This window comes from Budorcas taxicolor, chromosome 2, assembly GCF_023091745.1.
Source record: "Budorcas taxicolor isolate Tak-1 chromosome 2, Takin1.1, whole genome shotgun sequence".
Lineage (NCBI taxonomy): Eukaryota > Metazoa > Chordata > Mammalia > Artiodactyla > Bovidae > Budorcas > Budorcas taxicolor.
Genome location: NC_068911.1, coordinates 134,596,957 through 134,609,375, shown reverse-complemented (window position 1 = coordinate 134,609,375; position 12,419 = coordinate 134,596,957). Strand labels below are relative to the sequence as shown.

Sequence of the window (12,419 nt, the reverse complement as noted above, 5' to 3'; positions counted from 1 at the left end):
CAACCTAAGTGTCCATCAAAAGATAAATGGAAAAAGAAAATATAATGCATATATATATACACAACAGAATACTACTCAGCCATAAAAAAAATGAAATTTTACCATTTGCAGCAACATGGATGGACTTGGAGGGCATTATGCCCAGTGAAATATGTCAGAAGGAGAGACAAATACTGTATGATATCACTTATATGTGGCATCTAAAATATACAACAGATTAGTGAATATAAGAAAAAAGAAGATTTACAGATACAGAGAAGACAAAAATAATGGTTACCTGTGGGGAGATGGAAGGAGGAGGAGCAAAACAGGGATAGAGAATTAAGAGGTACCAACTATTAGGTATAAAGTAAGCTACATGGATATATTGTACACAGGAGAAGATAGCAGATATTTTATAGAACTACAAATGGAGTACAACCCTTAAAAATTATGAATCACTATATTGTACATTGTATATTGTATATTGTACTTTATATATTACACATCTGAGACTTCCTGGTGGTCCACTGGTCAAAAATACACCTGCCAGTGCAGGATCAACCATGGGTTTGATCCCTGGTCTGAGAAGATCCTACATGCTCACGTAGCAACTGAACCCATGTGCCACAAACGTTGGAGCCCACACACCTAGAGCCCATGCTCTGCAGGAGAAGCCACCGCAGCAAGAAGCCCTCACACTACAACTGGAGAGTAACCCATGCTCTCCTCAACTAGAGAATGCGCTCGTGCAGCAGTGAAGACCCAGCCAAAGTAAATAAACAAATATGCCCTGCTGTTTGCAGCAACATGGATGGATTTTGAGGGCATCATGCTAAGTAAAATAAGTCAGGGAAAGACAAACGCTGTGTGATCATTTATATGTGCAATCCAAAAAATGAAGAAATTCCATGATGGTCCAGTGGTTAGAATCCTGTACTTTCACTGCCCAGGGTGTGGATTCAATCTCTGATCAAGGAACTAAGATCTTACAAGCCATGTAGCACAGCCAGAAGAAAAAAAGGGAAATGAACTCATAGAGAACTGATTGGTGGTTGCTAGAGGTGGGGTTTGGGGATGAGCAACAGGAATGAAGGTAATCAAAAGGTGCAAACTTCCAGTTATAAGATGAGTAAGTCCTTGGGATCTAATGAGTAGGATGGTGACTGTCGTTAACAACACGTATGATCAGTCACTCAGTCGTGTCTGACTCTTTGCAGCCGCATGGGTCTGTAAGTCGTCAGTCTCCTCTGTCCGTGGTACCTGAAATGGGTGTTTCAAAAAATGGATGCTTCAAAAATTATATTTTATGGGTGTTTTTATGCAGAAATTATGTGTGAAATTCAGACTGAAAATTTATTTTTTCTTTTCATATGTATTTTGTGTTAAGGTTCCCAGACGTCAAGATGATGAGAAGAATAATATTCGCTTAGAACTAATGCAACATGACAGTACAAAAAAATATCTTCTCTTGTTAGGGAGTGTTCAGGTACATCTTTATGAAGTAATTCAGGTATGTATCAAATCATTTTTCCACCTTGGTATCACATTGTCCAGTTGGTGTTTGTTTTCAAGATTTATCTGTACTTAATGGACTTCTTTTGCTTATTATCTGTCTGATATGCTTAGTAAATTCACGTGTGTAGTAAACAATATTTCCCTCTGGCTCAAAAAAAAAAAAGGTTAGTTTGTAACAGCATAATGTTTTTTTAATTTTATTTCCTGGAGGGCAATAAGTAAGTGAAAGTTGTTCAGTTGTGTCCGACTCTTTGTGACCCCATGGACTGTAGCCTGCCAGTCTCTTATGTCCTTGGGGATTCTCCAGGCAAAAATACTGGAATGGGTAGCCATTTCTTTCTCCAGGGGATCTTCCCCACCCAGGGCTCACACCTGGGTCTCAGGCATTGCAGGCAAATTCTTTACCATCTGAGCCACCAGAGAAGCCCTGAAGGGTAATGATACAACCTAAAAGACTAAGTATGCTTTTTGTTTGTTTTATTTTGTTTTCTGAAATGTTTCAAAACAAGACTCAGACCACAAACTCTCTTGTCAGTTCCAGTTTCAGTTCAGTTCTTTTTTTCCCTAATTTATTTATTTTTTATTGAAGGATAATTACTTTACAGAATTTGTTTGTTTTCTGTCAAACCTCAACATGAATCAGCCATAGGTATACATACAGCCTCTTCCTTTTGAAACTCCCTCCCATCTCCCTGCCCATCCCATCCCTCTAGGTTGATACAGAGCCCCTGTTTGAGTTTCCTGAGCCATACAGCAAATTCCTGTGGCTATCTATTTTACATATGGTAATGTAAGTTTCCATGTTACTCTTTTCATACATCTCACCCTCTCCTCCCCTCCCCGTAAGTCTATTCTCTATGTCTGTTTCTCCATTGCTCTTCTGTAAGTAAATTCTTCAGTCCCATTTTTCTAGATTCCATATATATGCATTAGAATACAACACTTATTTTTCTCTTTCTGACTTACTTCACTCTGTATAATAGGTTCTAGGTTCATCCACCTCATTAGGAACTGATTCCTTTTTAATATTCCATTATGTATATGTACCGCAACTTCTTTATCCATTCATCTGTCGATGGACATCTAGGTTGCTTCCATGTTCTAGCCATTGTAAATAGTGCTGCAGTGAACAGTGGGATACATGTGTCTTTTTCAATGTTGGTTTCCTCAGGGTATATGCATAGGAATGAGATTGCTGGGTCATATGGTTGTTTTATTCCTAGTTGTTTTTTTTTTTAAGGAGTCTCCATACCATCTTCCATAGTGGCTGTATAAATTTATATTCCCACCAACAGTGCAAGAGTGTTCCCTTTTCTCCACACCTTCTCCGGCATTTATGGTTTGTAGACTTTATTGTGATGGCCATTCTGACCAGTGTGAGGTGATATCTCACTGTAGTTTTGATTTGCATTTCTCTAATAATGAGCAATGTTGAGCATCTTTTCATGTGTTTGTTAGCCATCTGTATGTCTTTGGAAAATGTCTGCTTAGATCTTTTTCCCACTTTTTGGTTGGGTTGTTTGTTTTTCTGGTATTGAGTTGTATGAGCTGCTTATATATTTTGGAAATTAATCTTTTGTCAGTTGTTTCATTTGCTATTATTTTCTCCCATTCTGAGGGTTGTTTTTTCAGCTTGCTTATAGTTTCCTTTGCTGTGTAAAAGCTTTTAAATTTAATCAGGTCCCACTTGTTTACTTTTGTTTTTATTTCCATTACTCTAGGAGATGGGTCATAGAGGATCTTGCTTTGATTTATGTCATCGAGTGTTCTGCCTATGTTTTCCTCTAAGAGTTTTATAGTTTCTAGTCTTACATTTAGATCTTTAATCCATTTTGAGTTTATCTTTGTACATGGTGTTAGGAAGTGTTCTAGTTTCATTCTTTTACATGTAGCAGTCCAGTTTTCCCAGCACCACTTATTGAAGAGGCTGTCTTTGCCCCATTATATATTCTTGCCTCCTTTGTCAAAAATAAGGTACCCATAGGTGCATGGGCTTATTTCTGGGCTTTGTTTCTTGTTCCATTGGTCTGTATTTCTGTTTTTGTGCCAGTACCATACTGTCTTGATGACTGTAGCTTTGTAGTATAATCTGAAGTCAGGAACGTTGATTTCTCCAGCTCTGTTCTTCCTCAAGACTGCTTTTGCTATTCAGGGTCTTTTGTATTTCCCTATGAATTGTGAAATTTTCTGTTCTAGTTCTGTGAAAAATGTCATTGATAATTTGATAGGGATTGCATTGAATCTGTAGATTGCATATGGTAGTATAGTCATTTTCACAATATTGATTCTTCCTACCCAGGAACATGGAGTTCTCTCCTTCTGTTTATGTCATCTTTGATTTCTTTCTTCAGTGTCTTATAACTCTCTGTGTACAGTTCGTTTCCTCAAGTAAGTTTATTCCTAGATATTTAATTCTTTTTGTTACAGTGGTGAATGGGATTGATTACTTAATTTCTCTTTCTGATTTTTCATTGTTAGTATATAAAAATAAAAGTGATTTCTGTGTATTGATTTTGTATCTTGCAACTTTGCTAAATTCAGTGATTAGCTCTAGTAATTTTCTGATAGTATCTTTAGGGTTTTCTATGTACAATATCATGTCATCTGCAAACAGTGACAGATTTACTTCTTCTTTTCTGATCTGGATTACTTTTATTTCTTTTTCTTCTCTGATTTCTGTAGCTAGGACTTCTGGAACTATGTTGAGTAATAGTGGTGAAAGTGGACACCCCTGTCTTGTTCCTGATCTTAAGGTGAATGCTTTCAGTTTTTCACCATTGAGAATGTTTGCTGTAGGCTTATCATATATGGCCTTTACTGTGTTGAGGTAGATTCCTTCTGTGCCCAGTTTTTGAAGAGTTTTAATCATAAATGGGTGCTGAATTGTGTCAAAGCCTTTTTCTGGTTCTATTGAGATTATCATATGGTTTTTATCTTTCAATTTTTTAATATGGTGTATCTAGTTGATTGATTCGTGTATATTGAAGAATCCTTGCATCCCTGGAATAAACCCAACTTGATCATGGTATATGAGCTTTTTGATGTGTTGCTGAATTCTATTTGCTAAGATTTTGTTGAGGATTTTTGCATCTATGTTCATCAGTGATACTGGCCTGTAGTTTTCTTTTTTTGTATTGTCTTTCTCTGATTTTGGTATCAGGGTGATGGTGGACTTGTAGAATGACTTTAGAAGAGTTCCTTCCTCTGCAATTTTCTGAAAGAGTTTTAGAAGGATAGGCAAGAGCTGTTCTCTAAATGTTTGATAGAATTCTCCTGAGAAGCCATCAGGTTATGGGCTTTTGTTTTCTGCGAGATTTTTTTTTTTTTAATCACAGCTTTAATTTCAGTGCTTGTAATTGGGTTATTCATAATTTCTATTCTTCTGGTTCACTCTTGGAAGATTGAACTTTTCTAGAATCTGTCCATTGCTTCCAGGTTATCCATTTTATTGCCATACACTTGTTCACAATCAGTCAGTTGAATTCAGTCGCTCAGTCATATCCAACCAACTCTTTGCCACCCCATGAACCGCAACACGCCAGGCCTCCCTGTCCATCACCAACTACCGGAGTCCACCCAAACCCATGTCCATTGAGTCGGTGATGCCATCGAGCCATCTCATCCTCTGTCGTCCCCTTCTCCCACCTTCAATCGTTCCCAGCATCAGGGTCTTTTCCAGTGAGTCAGCTTTTTGCATCAGTGGCCAAAGTATTGGAGTTTCAGCTTCAGTATCAGTGCTACCAATGAATATTCAGGACTGATTTCCTTTAGGATGGACTGGTTGGATCTCCTTGCAGTCTAAGGGACTCTCAAGAGTCTTATCCAACACCACAGTTCAAACATCAATTCTTCGGCACTCAGCTTTCTTTATAGTTCAACTTTTACATCCATACATGACCACTGGAAAAACCATAGCTTTGACTAGACGGACCTTTGTTGACAAAGTAATGTCTCTGCTTTTCAATATGCTATCTAGGTTGGTCATAACTTTCTTTCCAAGGAGTAAGCGTCTTTTAATTTCATGGCTGCAATCACCATCTGCAGTTTTTGGAGCTCAGAAAAATAAAGTCAGCCACCGTTTCCACTGTTTCCCCATCTATTTCCCATGAAGTGGTGGGACCAGATGCCATGATCTTCGTTTTCTGAATGTTGAGCTTTAAGCCAACTTTTTCACTCTCCTCTTTCACTTTCATCAAGAAGCTTTTTAGTTCCTCTTCACTTTCTGCCATAAGGGTGGTGTCATCTGCATATCTGAGGTTATTGATATTTCTTCCAGTTCAGTTCAGTTCAGTCGCTCAGTCGTGTCCGACTTTTTGCGACCCCATGAATCGCAGCACGCCAGGCCTCCCTGTCCATCACCAGCTCCCGGAGTTCACTCAGACTCACATCCATCGAGTCAGTGATGCCATCCAGCCATCTCACCCTCTGTCATCCCCTTCTCTTCCTGCCCCCTATCCCTCCCAGCGTCAGGGTCTTTTCCAATGAGTCAACTCTTCACATGAAATGGCCAAGGTACTGGAGTTTCAGCTTTAGCATCATTCCTTCCAAAGAAATCCCAGGGCTGATCTCCTTCAGAATGGACTGGTTGGATCTCCGTGCAGTCCAAGGGACTCCCAAGAGTCTTCTCCAACACCACAGTTCAAAAGCATCAATTCTTTGGCACTCAGCCTTCTTCACAGTCCAACTCTCACATCCATACATGACCACTGGAAAAACCATAGCCTTGACTAGATGGACCTTAGTCAGCAAAGTAATGTCTCTGCTTTTGAATATGCTATCTAGGTTGGTCATAACTTTTCTTCCAAGGAGTAAGCATCTTTAATTTCATGGCTGCAGTCACCATCTGCAGTGATTTTGGAGCCCAGAAGAATAAAGTCTGACACTGTTTCCACTGTTTCCCCATCTATTTCCCATGAAGTGATGGGACTGGATGCCATGATCTTTGTTTTCTGAATGTTGAGCTTTAAGCCAACTTTGCCCAGCAATTCTAATGCTGTACACTGTATAGAAGTTAAATAAGCAGGGTGACAATATACAACCTTGACGTACTCCTTTTCCTACTTGAAACCAGTCTGTTGTTCCATGTCCAGTTCTAACTGTTGCTTCCTGACATGCCTATAGGTTTCTCAAGAGACAGGTCAGGTGGTCTGGTATTCCCATCTCTTTCAGAATTTTCCACAGTTTCTTGTGTTCCACACAGTCAAAGGCTTTGGTATAGTCAATAAAGCAGAAATGGATGTTTTTCTGGAACTCTCTTGCTTTTTTCCATGATCCAGCGGATGTTGGCAATTTGATCTCTGGTTCCTCTAAGCCTTTTCTAAAACCAGCTTGAATATCTGGAAGTTCCTGGTTCATGTATTGCTGAAGCCTGGCTTGGAGAATTTTGAGCATTACTTTACTAGTGTGAGATGAGTGCAATTGTGTGGTAGTTTGAGCATTCTTTGGCATTGCCTTTCTTTGGAATTGGAATGGAAACTAACCTTTTCCAGTCCTGTGGCCACTGCTGAGTTTTCCAAATTTGCTGGCATATTGAGTGCAGCACCTTCACAGCATCATCTTTCAGGATTTGAAACAGCTCAACTGGAATTCCATCACCTCCACTAGCTTTGTTCATAGTGATGCTTCCTAAGGCCTACCTGACTTCACATTCCAGGATTTCTGTCTCTAGGTGAGTGATCATTGTGAAGATCTTTTTTGTACAGTTCTCCTGTGTATTCTTGCCACCTCTTCTTAATATCTTCTGCTTCTGTTAGGTCCATACCATTTCTGTCCTTTATTGAGCCCATCTTTGTATGAAATGTTCCCTTCGTATCTCTAATTTTCTTGAAGAGATCTCTAGTCTTTCCCATTTTATTGTTTTCCTCTCTTGCATTGATCACTGAAGAAGGCTTTCTTATCTCTTTTTGCTATTCTTTGGAACTCTGCATTCAGATGCTGATATCTTTTCTTTTCTCCTTTGCGTTTCACTTCCCTTCTTTTCACAGCTATTTGTAAGGCCTCCAGACAGCCATTTTGCTTTTTTGCATTTCTTTTTCTTGGGGATGGTCTTGATTCCTGTCTCCTGTGCAATGTCACGAACCTCCGCCCATAGTTCATCAGGCACTCTGTCCATCAGATCTAGTCCCTTAAGTCTATTTCTCACTTCCACTGTATAGTCATAAGAGATTTGATTTAGGTCATACCTGAATGGTCTAGTGGTTTTCCCTACTTTCTTCAATTTAAGGCTGAGTTTGGCAATGAGGAGTTCATGATCTGAGCCATAGTCAGCTCCCGGTCTTGTTTTTGTTGACTGTATAGAGCTTCTTCATATTTGGCTGCAAAGAATATAATCAATCTGATTTCGGTGTTGACCATCTGGTGATGTCCATGTGTAGAGTCTTCTCTTGTGTTGTTGGAAAAGGGTGTTTGCTATGACTAGTTCGTCTCTTGGCAGAACTCTATTACTCTTTGCCCTGCTTCATTCTGTACTCCACAGCCAAATTTGCCTGTTACTCCAGGTGTTTCTTGACTTCCTACTTTTGCATTCCAGTCCCCTATAATGAAAAGGATATCTTTTTGGGGAGTTGGTTAGAAGGTCTTGTTGGTCTTCATAGAACTGTTCAACTTAAGCTTCTTCAGCATTACTGGTTGGGACATAGACTTGGATTACTGTGATATTGAATGGTTTGCCTTGGAAATGAACAGAGATCATGCTGTCATTATTGAGATTGCATCCAAGTACTGCATTTCAGACTCTTTTGTTGATTATGATGGCTATTCCATTTCTTCTAAGGGGTTCCTGCCCACAGTAGTTAATATAATGGTCATCTGAGTTAAACTCACCCATTCCAGTCCATCTTAGTTCGCTGATTACTAGAATGGCAATGTTCACTCTTATCATCTCCTGTTTGACCACTTCCAATTTGCCTTGATTGGAAACATCCCAGGTTCCTATGCAGTGTTGCTCTTTACAGCATCGAACCTTGCTCCTATCACCAGTCCTATCTACAACTGGCTGTTTTTGCTTTGGCTCCATCACTTCATTCTTTCTGGAGTTATTTCTCCACTGATCTCCAGTAGCATATTGGATACCTACCGACTTGGGGAGTTCATCTTTCAGTGTCCTATCTTTTTGCCTTTTCATACTGTTCATGGGGTTCTCAAGGCAAGAATACTGAAGTGGTTTGCCATTCCCTTCTCCAGTGGACCACATTCTGTCAGACCTCTCCACCATGACCTGCCCTTCTTCGGTGGCCCCACCAGGCATGGCTTAGTTTAATTGAGTTAAACAAGGCTGTGGTCCATGTGATCAGATTGGCTACTTGTCTGTGATTGTGGTTTTAGTCTGTCTGTCCTCTGATGCCCTCTCTCAGTGCCTACCATCTTAACTTGGTTTTCTCTTACCTTGGACGTGGGGTATCTCTTCATGGCTGCTCTAGCAAAGCACAGCCACTGCTCCTTACCTTGTTCACAATAGTCTCTTATAATCCTTTGTATTTCTGCCTTGTCTGTTGTAACCTCTCCTTTTTCATTTCTAATTTTGTTGATTTGATATTTCTCTCTTTTTTTCTTGATGAATCTGGCTATGTCTATTTTATCTTCTCAAAGAACCAGCTTTTAGTTTTATTAAGCTTTACTATTGTTTGAACTCCTTATTGTCATATTCAGACTAAAATTGAAGAAAATGGAGAAAACCACTAGACCATTCAGGTATGACCTAAATCAAATCCCTTATGACTATACAGTGCAAATGAGAAATAGATTTAAGGGACTAGATCTGATAGACAGAGTGTCTGATGAACTATGTATGAGTGTAAGGTACTGGTTTGTCAAATCGGTTCTGAGCCTTTAGGCGGAACCTACTTGAAGGCAGAGTTTGGGGTAAATACATAGCACATTAACGTAGCTTAAGACAAACATTTCCATAAGAAAAATGCATTGGTTAGCTCAAGGTTTGAGAAAAGTTAAGTTCAGGTGGAACCAGGTATCAGTATGGCAGCACAGAATTTTATGAGAAACCTCTTTTTAAATTTGTGTAGAGAAGGGGAAAAAATGTAACACTTGTTTGTTTCATCCTACCGCTTATGAGTGAGAGAAAAAATGTCTGACACTTGCAGCCTATTTCCTCCGTTTGGAGACTCCTGGCCTTCCTGCCTGTTATCCTCTCAATACCAAAGGTTTTCTTGGGTAAAAAGATCCCAACAGTCCCCAAGAGATGAGAGAAGCACTCAGTTCTGTCATGAGTCAGCCTATCATATAGATCCATGTTTACCCCTCAAAAGGAGTGTAGACCTGGCGGTTCCTCTAAGTAGAAGTAGTAGGGACATTTTTCTTTAAAACATAAATGTAAATATTAACATTTATTTCTGGTACAACCTGGAAGTTTTATTTTTTCCAAACATTCATTATTTTTGTATTTTAGCTATTAGATCATATATGCATTAAAAATCCTTACCTGATTTTTTTAAATTTATGAAATGATTTAGAAATTTACAAGTGACACCGTGACTATATCTGTAATTCTATATTTAATAATTTTCTTGTTTCTTTTTTCTAGAAAGGGTGCTTTACTGGAGAACTCCAAATGTTGAATAAAAACACAGTAAGAAGTTTACTGAAAATTCCAAAGCCTTGTGTGCACATTTCGTGTAACTTTGCTCTGATATTGTTTTTATTTTTTCATTACACTTCCAGTCACTGTTTGAGTTAATGTAAACATATTAAAGAGAAAGTATAATATTTGCTCAAAAAACTTCATCTCTACTTTAAAAAAAATGCTGCTATCTTACTGCTAAATGGTGAACACAAAAATTAGAAATCATTGGGTAAGAGAGTAAAATGCCTCTCGTTGCTCCTTTGACTGTATAGCCTCAGGATCCTCACTTGCTGAATTAAAGAAGAATTATTTTCCTCCTTGAGCAGTCTCTAAATTGGTGTTTACAGTTCTTACTGAATTTCTTTTTAAGTACTTAAAAATTATCTTGATTAACTGATCATCTACTCTGAGAGGCTTCTCCTCCCAAAAGCCAAATTGAGGACAAGGAACATTAAAGAAAGAATGAAGAACATTTGAGGTCATAACCTCTGATTCCTTCCTTCATTTCACATATGAGCAAGCTGAGGTTCAGAGAGATGAACTCACTTTTTCTGAATAAAAAATTTATCTTAAAATGAAAGTGGAGATGGGAAAAGTGTGAATAAATACTTAAAACATATATACATGGCTATGAATACATATATATGTATGTATCTCAGCATAATTGTTAGCAATTTTAAATTGATATTTTTCATATCTTAATCATATAATATTCCCTAAGTTTTTTTTTTTAATATTTCCAGAACACCATAGATTCCTACCTAGGAATTACTTCTGTAAAAATTTTTTTAATGAAGCGATTCATGCTTTGGTTTTTTCTAATTTAAAGATTTGTGAAGTAAAAATATCACTTGCTATAACTCTTCATTCAAATATCTTTCTGATCAAATAATAAAATAAATTTGGCACGTTTAGTTTATCTGCAGGGTGGAGGTGGAATTTATGTTCTCCTATGGAAACTTTGGTTATGGATTTTCACATCAGGTTAGTTTCCCTCTTTTAAAAATAATTCTATTGCAGCTCTTTAGTCATATAATCCTCCTGAGCCTCTTCCCTTTCCAGTTTGATATGTTCTTTAAAATAAATATTTTTAAAAAGAATGACATTTTTCTCTAGTCTAAAGAAAAATGAAACTTCACCATTGTTTGTTTATACATTTTTAAACAATGACAATCTATTCAGGATGCCTTTATTTTAAAACTTTTATGTGTTAGTGTCTGTGTACAAACATACTTATGTGATTGAAAACAAAATTAAATATTCAAGAAGTGAGTGTGTTTTTATATCTAAAAATCATTAGAATGGAGTCATTTATGTTATTCAGATATTTTGTACTCTAATCACATAGAGTCCTTTCTCACCATGATTGTTTCAGTGTCAACTCTTCTTGATTCATCAAGAAAGTAATATGCCCAACGAAGATATCTTTCTAACTTAAGCCTACCTCTTTAAATTTACTGTGTATATCCAAAGTTGCAGTGAAGATTTTTATACATTAACCTTTATCCTTTTCTTTCATTTTGTCCTTAGGCTGGATTCCTATAGTGGAAATTATTGTCAGTAATGACCTTTTCAAGGAATTGGTCTAGAAAAATCTACCCAATAATCTACCAACATATATTCTCATTAAGTATTTGAAAGAACTATTGATCTCTCTGGGTATTGTCACAGCTTTGGGGCATTATAAATCCGGTCTCATTAGTACTTCTGTTTTATAGAAGAAAGAACCCCTATACTTTACATATAATCTTTAATTTTCAGCTTTTACTACTTTTTATACTCTTGTTTTTTTAAATTAGGAATTTAGAGTCAGTAGATAAAGTTTGATTAAATAAGTCTACTGCTGGTTAACTCAGAAATCCCTATAAAATGCATTTTAAAATTTTACCTATGGTATATCATAATTTTTTAAATACATTTTGGATCACAAATATGTAATGATGAAAGCCGCTAGACACGAGCTTTTTTTCTTTTCTCCTTTGATTTTTCTTCTGTTCATTCTGCCTATTTTCTTGTCGTGAATTGGGCCTTATAGGGATCCTTAATTGTTTAGTCCTTTTGTTACAGTCACAGTTCATGAGCACTAACTTCTGAGGTAGGTATTGTGTGAATATAACATGTAACAATCCCAGAGATAAATCCTTTTTAAATAAACTGGGCAGGTATTGCATTTTATTTAGGTGGATTCTACTGAAAACTAGGAACGAAGGCGTTATAAGGAAAAGAGTGGGAAGTTTAATAAAAGTTCTATTTGATTTTATGTCTATGAACTTTTCAGTTGCATATCCCCTGCTTACCTACCATGGTAATGTATAAAGAGTACTTGCACTGGCGAGATGAAGTTACA

General features: G+C 37.5%; 1 protein-coding gene across 1 annotated transcript in view; it reads left to right on the top strand.

Moving 5' to 3' along the window:
• Window positions 1-12,419, top strand: part of C2CD6 (C2 calcium dependent domain containing 6) — a 122,490-nt gene that overhangs the window by 20,142 nt on the left and 89,929 nt on the right. Inside the window, exons 5-7 of the mRNA XM_052635993.1 lie at window positions 1,370-1,492; window positions 10,034-10,078; window positions 10,988-11,056. Of these exons, the coding sequence (XP_052491953.1) occupies window positions 1,370-1,492; window positions 10,034-10,078; window positions 10,988-11,056 (237 nt within the window). The remainder of the gene's footprint in view (window positions 1-1,369; window positions 1,493-10,033; window positions 10,079-10,987; window positions 11,057-12,419) is intronic.